This window comes from Cupressus sempervirens, chromosome 5 (assembly GCF_028749045.1).
Source record: "Cupressus sempervirens isolate cs-2001-9-10 chromosome 5, ASM2874904v1, whole genome shotgun sequence".
NCBI classification, from domain to species: Eukaryota; Viridiplantae; Streptophyta; class Pinopsida; order Cupressales; family Cupressaceae; genus Cupressus; species Cupressus sempervirens.
The window spans coordinates 510315350-510329605 of NC_143122.1; the positions used below are offsets into that span (position 1 = coordinate 510315350).

General features: G+C 33.8%; 1 protein-coding gene across 1 annotated transcript; it reads right to left on the minus strand.

The window, feature by feature from the left end:
* Nucleotides 1-10372: 10372 nt before the first annotated feature.
* Nucleotides 10373-11514, minus strand: LOC149556946 (uncharacterized). Its single transcript, XM_089830049.1, has 2 exons — nucleotides 11349-11514; nucleotides 10373-10881 (listed from the first exon to the last, which is right to left on the minus strand). Exons 1-2 carry the CDS (start codon nucleotides 11512-11514, stop codon nucleotides 10373-10375), a joined length of 675 nt encoding a protein of 224 aa, XP_089686175.1.
* Between the last annotated feature and the right edge of the window lie 2742 nt (nucleotides 11515-14256).

The window sequence follows — 14256 nt, forward strand, 5'->3', positions numbered from 1 at the left end:
TGTTCCTATTTTTAGGGGACATTTCCCTAGTTGGAGGCTTCTTCAGTTCTTCACTAGGTTACCTCTTTTTGGGGGAGGGTTTTTCCCATGTGGTTTTCTCTCTTTCCCCATTTTACAAAGGTTGCATTTTCTTGCATTGTTCATGGGTACCTAACATGGCCTTGTTGCCGGGACCCATTCTGCATTTCATCTTAGTTTTGTGAGTTTAAGGAATTTCCCTAAGTTGCACTTAAGGTGGGGTGTTAGAGTAAATAATTATTTATTTATTAATTAATTATTCTATTACTTAAGCTTACTTAAGTAAATGCATTTATTTAATATTTAGTATTTAATGCATGTAGTGGTTAGTTGTTGACAACACGGGAGTTTGTTCCCTTCTAGCATGTTCCACCTTTTGTGGATGTGTGCTAAGTTGTCATCCTTATCTTCTACCACCTTCTAGCTTGTTCTAAAAGCTTCCATGAGCTCTTTATAAGTGGACTCCCTCATTGTATTTTCATAAGGCATTGTGCATATTGTAAATACATTTACTTCTTGTGTTTGCACATATTGTCTCTCATGTCTGTTTAGAGTTTTTCCCTTTCTCCATGCTCTTCCTCTTCTTGGCTTCTCTTTGATAAGTTTTTGCATGTAGGTGATCTTGGGCATCATCAGAGTTGGCTTTCATCAACTCCAACAGTAAATTTTGTAAGATATTGATAACTATTAATCTCTAAATGCATAAGCATTCCCATAGGTCTAACACAATATGCATAATGAATTATTTTGATTTGACAAAATATTGCATCTTAGAATTCACAATCATTAATCTTAGCATCCAATCAACTAATCCAAGAACACAAGCAACCAATCCAATGTGATAATAGAAACTCAAAGTTGTTTCCATAAGGTAAAAGCTTAACATGATTGAGAACAAAATCCAACGCACGTGCCAATACATCCAACCATCTGTATCTTTAAGGTCAATTATATAAGTAAATGCATACCAATATTATTCAACAATGTCTAATAATTTCATACATTGATAATTTGAAACATCAATTGTATGTCAAATTATGTCATACATGAAATATATGTTGAATATGTCATATATCGAATATAACATACAAAAAAAAGATCAAATATACATCAACTTATGTATGTCCAATATATTTTTTAAATGGCATACATCAAAAACAATATACAAAATGTAAGTCCAATAATGGCATATAGGTGTAAAATGTGCATCCCTATATATCTTCCTCCTTCTTGCTAGGGGAAGAAAACAAATCCCTAGTTGTCTTTGATCGTTGCGAAGAGGGAGATGTTGCAGATAAGGAGATCTTCCTAACACATTGGCTAGTCCATCAGTCTAGAATCTTCCTAACATAATATTTTCTTACCACTACTTGATAATCCCTCTCTACATCCACCTTAGGGGCACATGGACAATCGAGAGTAATAAGACCCTACAAAAATTATTCAAATTATCACTCTATCATATTTATGAATATCATATCTAATTTTAATACTAACCAAATTGTAAACAACAAATAAAATTATGCAAACTCTTTCATACTCTATCAGTGGCTCAGAATTAGCAATGACAGAAATGACTCCTTCATCAATAGATTGAAGAAGATGTGGAGAAGTCACTGATGTCAATAGTTGAAAATGATACAACATGATAATCAAATGTGGTTATGAAGAATACATATTTTATTATACCACATCATCAATAAAATGATTTGGGTACCCCTGTAAATGTAGCACTGTGTCCTTCATTGTGCAGTGTCGATGCCAATGGTGCAACATTTACCTATTGCACATATATGTAAATCTATTAGACATCACATTCTCATGAAAAATAATCTACTATAGACATACAAATTAAAATACATTAGTACATGTATATAGCTATGGGGAAATTAATTTATCTAACAGTAAGGTGACCCCAAATTAACATCACCATGACAACTCTGACTTTACATATGATCATGTAATAAGCCAAACAAGTTAATTATTCATTCATTTTTTAAATAATATATTTTGTTGAATGCAATTAGCATGCAAACAAATATACCTCTAGATGAGTGGTATCACCCATGCATAAAGTCCAATTTGAAAGTTGATGGTTCACCATAAAACTAATGCATGTGGGTAAATTTTTTGAGTCAACCTTTCATATGATTACATTAGAAATAAATATATTATTTTAATGAGTACATTGATACATACATATGGAGTCATCAACATGGCATAAAATGGGACTAGGGGATTAGTACTAGTGACAACAACACTCTCGCCCTGAATTTTGAACAACGTGAAGACATACTAATTTATTAGTCATTCATATACATATGAGATGTGATCAAAATAGTTTAAAATATAATTATTAATATTTATCTTTGTATCAATGCCAAATATGGCATTGAGGAAGTCATATGTCATCATCCCATTATCATCATCCTCTTTGTTGGAAGTGCCAAATGTGTACAACAATCCACGTAATGAATGTATATGACCAGTAGACTGACGAGCCTCATTTGCAATCAAAGGAGTGTCACACTAAATGAGGCTCTGAGCCAAAGCTCTAATAATGCATACTGTTTCAGCCCCTACATGTTCCTTCACAATAGATGGAGCAATAATATGCTCCACCTGTGGCTTGCCAATAGGTTCCCTAACAAAATTAGGGTCATGTAGCTCCCCTAACATATCAAATGATGATCCTCCACTTCTACCCTAAGAAAGAATAATGTCAAAATAATTGGGGATCTCCCCAAGGACAAACCCACAATACAATTTCAACAAAAGGACCAACTCACAATACAATTTCATCAACAAATACTTTGGAACATCCTGATTGTTATGAGGGGCATCAAATACCATGCACCATTTGTCCCAAAATTTATTTAGAATATCTTCACATGAATGTACCAATGGATGTGGAACCTCTTAAAGTTTTAGTTCTCATTGTGTGTTGTTCTCTTGGCTTTCTAAATAAAGCACATATGTCATCTGTTGTAATCTTCTTATTTTTTAAATCTTCATAGGAAAATTTGTCATTATAATATCTTTTCTATTCTTCTCTTCTATTATTCCATAGATTCAACTAACCACTAACAGATGCTACTGGACTCACAATGGTATCAAGGGATTGTGCCAATTGTGCCCTACTAGTATTATTTTGAAGTGAATTCTTAAACCTCTTAACAATAGTTTCTAACTCTGTTCTCCTTCTTTCAATTTAATTCAAAATTTTCTTGGGTCTCTGGAGGAGGTCTTTTGATTGGTACTGGAGGTCATGGAAGTGGTTTTTCTTCATTTTGAGGGTTTTTTCAAGTTGATTCTATAGAGCGTTTGGTGGATTTTTTTATTGGATTATTTACAAGAGGGTTAGGTGGATTTTCTACATTACTAGATAATTAAACAATACTCTTTGTAAAAACTAAACAAATTACCCAAATTAAAATTAAAATATAAAACATTAAAAAACACAAAATTTAGCAAATTAGAAGAGTTAAGGCTCATACCAATTTGTGATTTCCGATGATGTGGAACCATTTTTTATGCAATTTGGTGTTTATTATCACTTGCAATGTAGTGTGTTTGCAGCCTTTAGATAATACTCGCAGGATGCCAAAATGACAACAAATAGAGAGAAATGAGGGGAAACCCTCTATTTTTATTTATTTATAACTTTTTCAACAACACAATCACGCTACCTTTTCAATTTCACAAGCCTAAGGTTCATCCTACCCAAACAATAGTGTGATCACACTATAGTGTGATTGCACTATGTCTTAGATAAGAAAAAAATGTGGCATCTTTTTGGTACCACAACTTTGTGCATACATTGAAGTGAGATAGAGGGGGGAATTAATTAAATATGTAGATAAAGAGTAGAACCACTTCAAAATTTTCTCCTTAAATATAGAGAAAAATACTAGATTAGAATTGATTTTCAAATAATAATCAATACACACTGATCTCTAGAAGATTGAATTGGTACCTTAGGACCATTTAACCAACTATATATGTATACCAATGCTTCATATGATTAACTATAGTTCTTGCAAATGATTTATTATAGCTAGACATATTATGTTGTGGAGGAGGCTTAAAGTTCAATCCCTTAGAGTATGATATGATAGGGTGAATGAATAACTAGCATTGTATTATTGATATTTCTTGTGAGGCCTCGCCCCAACCCATCGTAGCATAGTTGATACATTACTATTTTGATTCTCATGACTCGATATGTCGGGACACTATTTGATACACCGAACATTATTATGCTATTTTATGATGTGTGATGTACCTCTAGATATTTGAGTTCATCATTTAATGCTCTATGAACATGTATAATGATGAAGTAAATGAATGCAAAACTAACATTTTGATTATGCAATTTTAATGGTCGAAAATATGAGTAGAATAAGATAAACAATTGATTATTAGAAAAATGGATGTTTTAATTTATATGATTTTTATGATACGTAATTTACATAATGCATGTGATTTCTTGGACTACTGATGGATGCAATGAGTGTGCAGGATATTTAGCCAAGAAACCTAATGGAAAAATGAAACTGAACCCCTTGTTATTTATGCTAATTTGCATTTGTCTTTCTTTGAAGGTTGTTATATAGTCTTAAAAATTTCTCCTAGCTTTTGATTGGTTCCTATTAAGTCTTTAAGGCCTAAAAACATTAAATTTAAGTGCCCTAGGGGTAAGGGTATGGGTTGGGAGTACTTTTCACCCCCTTAGCCTCTTTGGTTGACTTTTAGAGTCACTCAAAAATTTTACTTTTGGTTGATTGCGAAAATTGATTTGTCTCCTTCATGAGTTGGTGACTCAAACTCCACCTTGGGGTTACCTAAAGCCTAGTTGAGTTAGGGTCATATTTAGAGGCATTTTGGAAAAGTTTTGGGTTGTTACCCAATCTCTAGTTTTTATAGAGAAGTTTGAAGATTGAAGGAAAGAAAAGAAAAAGCTCTTCTCAACTTGTCATTTTACCATAACTTTTTGTAAAGGTAGGGTTCTTCACTCTTTTGATCATGTTTCTTCTTATTGTTCATGCTTGATTCATGCATAAGGCATTGTGATGATCTTTGTATTTCTTGTACGTGTGTTGAGGGTGTTTTGGGAGGAATCTTAACTTGTTCTTGGATGTCATTCTTATGCTTTGCTTTGAAATTTTGAGGGGATTTCATGGGGATTTTTTTGGCATTACTCACCCTTGGATAGGGAAGAAGTGGCCAAGTATGGGGGAAGGGCCTTAGTTGGACCTCAATAGTGTAGAGTCTCCTCTCATGGTGAGAAGAGGGAAAGAGGGTAGGGTGTATGGGCCCCTACTTGTCATCACATACCTTGTATGAAAATTTGAATACTTGTAAAAGGGAAGGAATGAAAATCCTTGTTGTATTGGCCTTGAAAGGGAATTTGTAGAAGAACGAAAGTTCTTGAATTTTAGCCCCGAAAGGGCTATGTTATGGTATGGTGATTGACGTCTCCTATTGAAAAAATCCACCTCCCCCCTATTTTGGTTCAATGTTGAACCTATTGTACAAAACTGGGTTGGGAAAGCATGTTCGAATTGTTCATCATATATGTTGTTTTACCTTCAGGTCAGTTCTTGTCTTTCCCATGGTTCGCTTAGTGCATTAAAGATATTGGAAAAGACCTCTTGTGAAAGACCTAGACGAGAATTCAATTGAATTGTAACATTATGTAAAAATGTATTTAAATTTTGATGTATTTGGCAAAGATGTCAAATTTTCTTACTGGTTCTTTCCCGATGGAGCCTTGAACTAGGTTAATTAATAGAGAGAAATGATTGAGAAAACCTCCTTGCATTGTATCATGTGTTATTTCAATTCATGTATATGTGTGTGGAGGAATAGTTCAAATGTTGATGCTTTCAAACTATGCAATTTTCAAGTTTCCATTATGTTAAGGAAGAAATTTTGTTATGTTGAAATTTTTCAATTTGACTCATGCTTATTGGGAGATAAAACAAACCTCACATAGTTGATAAACAAAATTTATTCAACCCTCTTGTTAACAAAATAATTGGTGAATTCAATTTGAAGAGGAAGAAGATATAAACCTCCTTGTATAAAAATCCTTAAGACACAAAAATTATGCCTTGGAGAAATTATGCATGTTAGAAAATATTTTACACTCAAACAATATATATACACTTCCAAGAGCTAATTTCTCTCTGGAATTTGTATGGAGAAAAAAAATTTGATCCTTCGAGAAACAACAAAGGATATTCCAGTTTGATTCTTCTTTTAAAATCTATTATCTAATCTTTCAAATATAAAAATACATTAGTTTTTGGTTTAAGCAAGTTCTTTAATACTTAAATATATATATATTTATTCTTTTTTCATTTTGCCAAGGACTTCACCAATAAAACTTTTAGCAATAAATTTCCTTGAAAGTAATCATGGCAAAAAAAAATTTTAAATTGTCTCCTATCCAAATCTTGGATCACGTGGGTGGTAGATTGTCATGGTCGTTTGGGGTCTGAGTCCTCATTAAACCAAACCAAAAACAAGAAACTCCTTCCTCTCTCTCCCTCTAGGCTGGCGCAGGTGTGATGTGAAGCTTGAGTGTGACGTCAACAATATTTAAGTGGACAATATAGGGGAAACAAAAGACATCCTAATCCTTTCACCATTCCTTGGTCATTATCTCCATGCATACCCTCCTGCAGCATGGGGTGGCGTGAGCCACTTGGGAAAATGCCCAAGTGGGTGGTTGAACCACTTGGCTAGTAGGGAGGGGGTAGTTCTTAGGCTAGTTTGAGTAGTTATTATGTAGGATTTTTAAGTTAGATGTTATTTGTTTAAGTTAGTATGTTACTTGTTTTAAGTTAGTATGTCTTCTTTTGTTTTAAGTTAGTATGTGGTTAATTTATGCTAATAGTTTAAAAGTTAGTATGTTGATAGTTTATGTTAATGATTTAGTTAGTGTTAATTAGTTTCTTTTTTTTTTAGGTTTAATTTAGTCTAAGTTGTAACTTAGTTTAGATTTGATTTAGTTTGGACTCAAGTTAGTTTTAGAACTAAGTCTTGTTAGTATTTTATTTTGAATGGTATTTTTTTTAAGTAGTGAAATCATATTTATTTAGGATTTGTTTAGTAGAGTAGTTTAATTAGTTAGTTAAAGCTATTAATGTTTTAGTTAATTTATTTCAAATATATTATTTCATTTATTTAGTTTAATTTATGTTGTTGATATCCTTGGAAATATTTTTATTTCTACTATAATTATAGATTTAAATAAAAAAATTGATAGTTGTAGAAAGTATTGTATTAATAGATTAAGTTAATATGTTGAGGTTGTATAGATTATAGGGTAAGATGAAATTGTTAATTAAGTAAGTTTATTCAAGTCTATGGAAGGTATTATTTTAGTTAGTATGGTTTTTCATTAATTAACTAACATCCAAATGAATTAGCTAGATTGTTAATTAACAATTCATCTAATAAATTTATTTATCAGTTGAAGTTAATAGGACTTTAATTGTCTTTGAAGATTATGTTGTCATCATCTAAAGGATGTGATAATAAAAGAGTAATTAAAATGAATAAAATGTTCAGTCCTTTGGTTAATTGAAAACTAGTTGTTTAAATTAATTAGTTAATTAAATTAGCAATGAGCGTATCAACCTCCTTCTTATGGAGGCTTTCAATTGAGTCATAGCTTTAATAGTTTGATTAGAGACCTTGTATCTGCCTTGAATGTAATTTAGTTTTTAATCATTTTGAACTTATCATCTTAGGGAATTTGGGTTTAATTATTGAGTTTTAAAATAATAATAAAATTGTTGTGTGCGTGTGTGTGTTTGCCCTCGTGTTTTTTTTGGGCATGACATTTCTTGAACTAAATGGTAAATGAAAGGGTTAGGGGTATAGGTTGAGACATTGAGAGTAGGACATGTAACTTTTTTATGCTTCGATGAGAGTGGAAAGGGTTGTGAATTTAATGATAGGATAGGAGAAAAAAGAAAGAACAATAGTAAGAGAGTATCAAGCGAGATAAATGAAGGGTGGCTCATAGGGGCAAGAGGTAGAACAGTTTCCAAGTGGGACACAATCAATTCACTAGGAAGAGTGGGGACAGAAAGAGACATAATGACCTAGGAATAACAATTATATGAGAAAAATTAGATTGGAAGTTTAGGCGAAGTAATATTGAGTTGTAGGAAAAAGACAAGAGGTTTCTAGAAGAGAAGGATGAAGTAGGAGAATTACACTATAAATAGACATGAGTGTGGATAGTATATCTTATAACATGTAATGTCTTTGACTGCTCAATATGTGTGATGATGATATTTGTTATGGAGTCAGTGAATGAAGAGATTTAGGATAACGTGATCTCATCACATGTGCCACTTTGCAAGAGGGACAACTAATGGTCAATTTTGATGAGTGACAAACTTAGCATCATCAAATAGGGCTTTACTATTGTAGTGTTCATCAATGTGAGATATAATGAGACATCATATGGGATGGATGAAAATGAAGGAATGAAGAGTTAATGAAAGAATGAAGAGGAAGAAAAATGCATGGATATGTTCATATGAGGGTTCCTATAAAAGATAAGTACAAGGAAATATAGTCAAATTGTATAAAAAAACAAGAACATAAATGATTTATTCCTATATACCATAATAGTGTCAAAGATAATAGTGTAGTAAATGGACATTAACTCAATTGTAATAAATTCTATATGTTGTGACTACACAAATGTTTATGTTTACTCAAAAATGTAATTTTGTTGAATGTGATCAAATTTAAAAAAATCGAAATAAAATTAATTAATTGTAGATATTTGAATGAGATCTTGTTGGTTAGAGAGAAAAAATAATTTTAAGGATGAAGAAATGAATAAATAATGAAGTTTAAGATTCATATCAAGCTCACCATAAATATAGGAAACCTACATAATTAAAAGTAGAAATTATTTTTTCAAACATTTATTTTGAGATTCAATTGGTGATGCATCATAAATGGGTCTACATAAGATATCACAAACTGATTAGATTGTTTAATTTGTCTTAAGATTTTTTTTTAATCTAAACAAAATTTAATTAGAAAATGATATCAAAATAAAAAATAATTTATTGATAAACAATTAAATTTAGAAATGACAATATTATTTGAAGAGATTTAAAAGACAATAAGAATGAAAAATCAAACCTTGATAAACTAATAGATGGAAAATAATCGAAAGAATACATTGTAATAAGGTCTATTGGAGCAGTTGCAATTACAAGAAATGACCAAATTGCTTGAAAAGGTGTTCCAAAACCTCCATTTTGCTGGCAAACATTGCAAAGTTTGGCTATATACGAGGTGATTGTATTTTTCTTGAAATTTCCCAAGGCCTTTCTAACAAATTGATTTTGTCAATAATCTGCAATCCAAGCATTCCATTAGTAAATGGTTCATCAAGAGAAAACTTTAAAATGTTCACATGCCTGGTCTTTGTTTCCACTCTGCACATATCATTGCGTTCCATGAAATAAAATCTATAAAATCTCTTTGAGGCATTCTGTGCAACAGTCAAAGACCTTTTCTTGTGCTTCCACATTTTGCAAGGAAAAATACAAGATTGTTTTCAACTATAAAATCTGAAGGGAAAAAAATCCCATTCTACAAAGCTTTGGTGGATGCCACACCCATATCAAGATCTGTTGTGCTAACAGTGGAAGTGAAGGTGCTAGCAAAAATTGCAGTGTGACTTTACACCTATCAATTGCATTTGCCAAAAAAATCTTGAAGCTATTTCAAGAAATCTATTTTGTTGCATTTAACCTAATCAATCGCAATGCCATTATCAGAAGCTCCCATTTTAGCATGGGCTGGAAGTAGGCTGTCAAATGTAAACTGATATGGTTGTAAACCTATTCATTGCATATGTCAAAACAATGAGAGTGCACCTTGTAAAGCAATACGAGCAGGAAAAGTAGATGAATTTGAATTTGATTTGGCTCATGCACGGTAATGGGACTACTCACAGAAACGAAAAACAAAAATAGTTGTAGAAAATCAAATGGACCCCACAAGATCCACCTAAGCAGTCAAATGCTTAGTGTGTGATCTTTAAGCTAGGCCGTCAAAATATGAGAGGATGAATGCAATCCATTTGTAGATTGAGTCTCAAATCAGTGGAATCCAGATGCTCTATTCACCCATGACAATGATAATTGCTAATGGCGGGCAAATTGTTGTGCTACAACAACCCCTTAATTTCCACGACAAGTAGAATCCATACACACTATAAATGCCTTCATCAGGAATTTCTCACCTCTTCAAAGGAATAACTTTGCACTAGAATATATAGAGACCAACCTACTCAGGACAAAGCCTATGTAAGAGCTAATTTTTCTTTAAGTTTTTTAATTCGGGCCTTGAATGGTTTTGACCTACGAATTGATGGCTCAATGGCTAAAGTACATGAATATGCATGTTTTGCAGCTTCATCTTCTCCTAAGGTATAGTATGCATCACCCTGATGTGTGAGATCCACATGCCAATTTAATGTTATTCTTGAAGCTTCCTTGGCATCTAAAAGAGAACCAACATTATCACCAATCGCTAATCTTGTAGCTGACCTGTTTACATATAGGAAGTGTTGTCCACCCGATGGCTTCAAATCAATTGCCTGTGAATACAAGAGCTCTGCTTGAACTACATTCCCACATTCAAATGATTTATTACCTTGCTCCTTGAGTAAAAGTGCAATCAAATTATTTCCAAGATCTGAAACCCCACACTGAGCAACTAGCAAATGGGCATTATGTGCAGTTGTTGTGCAGAGGCTGACAAAAATCTCTGTTGGAAGTACCACTAAATTTGGACCAAGACCACAACAACCTATAACATCAACTTCGATTGATTAGAATCATTTTTAAATAGATAGATGGAAGTTGAAGAACTTGTTTGAGGTCATCTAGTAAAGTTACTCCTGGTGCAATATCGAGTGGCTCTAATGCATCAACATTTTGAGTGAATTCAAAATGTTTTGTGTGGCATCAAGATCAATAGCTAGTGGGGGAGGGAAAAGAACGTTTGAAACACAATGCTCATTTTCCAAGCTGCCACTAAAGGTAATGTCAAACCTTTTTGCCAACTCAATCCTCACAAAGGTTGTTGATAATGTTAAGGGTAACACTCAATGCAAACTGAGGAGTTATTACCCAATACTCAGGTTCCAATAATAGTTTTTGGAAATAATATCACATCTACCATTAGTTTTATCCAAGCTCCCTTCTTGCCACTACCCGACACATCTCATTCTAACATGTCTTCCTATGTTGGCTATCTAAACAGTCTTGGCAAACCCCACGATAGCAGTTTTGGCTCACTTTTGGTGTTACAAATTCTTGTATGAACCCATACGTTACTCTTTGAGCTTACTGGCATGTGGATAACCCAGCTATCAAAACTCAGTGACCACCATGTTGAAGAGTCATATGTGTTGATATCGCCACATAAACCAATGGCCATGCATGTCCTTCCTACCACATCCTTCCTTTACCCGTCTGGAAACCTCCTCATGCCGCGATTAAAGTGTTTATGTTCTCCAGATGTATCAACATTCACGCCCAAATAAACACATCCACAAGTCTTTGCATTAACCTTGGGACGCCTTGCTCGATGGCTATAACCCACAAATATTTTATCAATAACAGGAACCAATGCATAGAGAAAGGCTTCATACAATAGCCATGATCAACATGATAGTTGAGTGAAATAGAACTGCCACCGATAAAAGGAAAGGATTGAATCAACACATAAATAGAACATTATAACACAATGAATTACAATAGATATGAAATCTTGGAATATTAATTGCAGTTGGTTGTTTCTCACTAGAGCCAAACACCCACCTACCACTCCTAACGGATTGCAGAACTGTCATAAACATTTATCACAGATAGGTGAGTTTTCAAATTCAGAAATGAGAGGGAAAATTTTTTGCAAGTATAACAAAAGGAATGATTAGATTCATTCGAGACAGTAGACAGTGAGAAGAAGAGCAGATCAAAAGTTGCAGAGAAGGAAGAAGAAAGAAGTGATCAACAGATCCAAACGTCAGAGTGCAGAGAAAAGGAAGTTCATTTCGTGCCTGCAATTGCACATGTTTCTTCTCTGATCATTCTGTAAGTTGAATGTTTTATTGTTTCATTCGTCCTGTTGAAGCAATGATTGCTCCAAGTGTTATTCTATGTAGCCATTAGCGCTGCAAGTTTGAAGTTTTATCAATTTAAAGTTTAGGGTTATTTTTAGGGTTTTCTAGTTGAAGCCAAATGCTCCCAGATTTTGTAATAGTTTGAATCCAAGCTAAATAGAAAGCAAGCAGGCATACTTGAATCCATTTGTCTTCCTTTATTCATTGCATTTGAAAAGTTTTATTTGGAAGCTTCAAATACTGGCTCTCTGGTTTTAATGGTGGAAGTTGTTCACATTATAAATCATCACTCGGTGAAGTCTTGTTAAAGTCTTTATTTTTTGCAGTGGTCACCGAGTTCACTCAGTGCTTCCTTCTACCAAGCTCCACCCTGCAGTGGTTACCGAGCTCACTCGATATCTTTTGGCTACCAAGTTGTTGTTCTTTGGATACCAAGTTCTCTTGGTAAGGTTTTTTGTCATTCGGTTCCTTTGGTTACCAAGCAAGAAAAATTGTCACTCAATAATAGTGTTTATTAAGTTGTTTCTTCATCTACTGAGTTGCTCTTCATTTACTGAGCTAACTTAGTAAACTCTCCTGCCACTCAGTTTCTTAATGTTTATCGAGAAAAACTGCCACTCGATAATAGTTTGTGCAGAGTAGATTTTTTAGGTTTAGGGTTGTGAGTTTTTATTTTTTTTTAATATTTCTCACATGGTATTAGAGCTTTGAGTCCCCACATCTACAGTGAGTTAGGGCATTTTTTTTCTTGGGATATTTGACATGGCAGGAGATGCAGGAAAGATATGGCAGCAGCCACCATCATTTAATGGACAGAATTATCATACATGGGAAAAGAAAATGAAAACCATTATGGTAGCAAATGATTTGTGGGAGTTTATAGTTAATGAATTCAATGATGTGACTGATCCAACTCAATATGCTACCCTCACAGTTGCACAAAAGACTCATTTGAAAGAGTCAAGGAGGAAAGATGCAAAGGCATTAAGTCTCATTGAAGCAGCAATGACAGAGACAGTATTTCCAAAGATTGTAGCAGCAAATTATGCAAAGGAAGCATGGGATATCCTTGAGACAAACTTCAAGGGGACTGATAAAGTCTACACAGTAAAGCTATAGAATATAAGGAGGGAGTTTGAGAACCTTCAGATGAAGGAAAATGAATCAATTATAGACTTTAGTTCAAGGACCTCCAATGTGATTAACCAACTGAAGTCAAATGGAGAAGACTATCAAGAGCAGAGGATAGTGGAAAAGATATTGAGGAGTTTACCTCATAAATATGACAATTTGGTCATGACCATAGAAGAGGCAAAAGACCTCACTGTTTTGACAATGGATGAGTTGATGGGTACACTTCAAACCCATGAGCATAGGATCAACAGATCTACTTCTTCTTCTTCCCAAGAGCAAGCATTCAAGGCTCAATCAAATCCAAGAGGAAGGGGTAGAGGAAGAAATGGCTCAGGAAAAAAATCTAGAGGCAAAGGCTGAGGTAATGGAGGACAAAGAAATGTTGCAGCAAAAAGCTCAAGAAGAGCAGATGGAGCAAGTAGCTCACAAAATACTTCAAGAGGAGGTAAGAAAAACTACAACTCAAATAGGAGTAATGTAGAATGCTACTACTATCATAAATATGAGCATTATACAAGTGAATGCTGGAAGAAGAAAAATGATCAGTTAGGACAAGCAAACGTGGTTGATGTTAACATGGGAAGTGGAAAGAATGCCACTACCTTCATCATGTGTAATGTTGGTGAAGAAGGAAACCCTAAGGTTTGGTACCTCGATAGTGGATGTAGCAACCACATGAGTGGTAATGAAACCTTGTTTTCATTCATTGACAAGAGTTTCAAATCAAAAATTAAGATGGGTAACAATGAAACCCTACCAGTTGGGAGCAAAGGATCTATTATGGTCTGCACCAAGAAAGGTGAGAAAAAAGAAATACAAAATGTGTATTTCACCCCTAGTATGAAGCACAATTTGATGAGCATTGGTCAACTCATTCAAAATGGATGCAAAGTGCAAATGGAGAATGACATGTGTGTTATTCA

What these genes read in the sequence shown, in the direction of transcription:
- LOC149556946 (XM_089830049.1), bottom strand. Translation starts at nt 11,514, where the DNA reads ATGGCCATTGGTTTATGTGGCGATATCAACACATATGACTCTTCAACA. An exon ending in GCCAAAACTGCTATCGTGGG is followed by an intron (nt 10,882 to 11,348) that starts GTTTGCCAAGAC and finishes TTGATGTTATAG; the next exon opens with GTTGTTGTGGTCTTGGTCCA.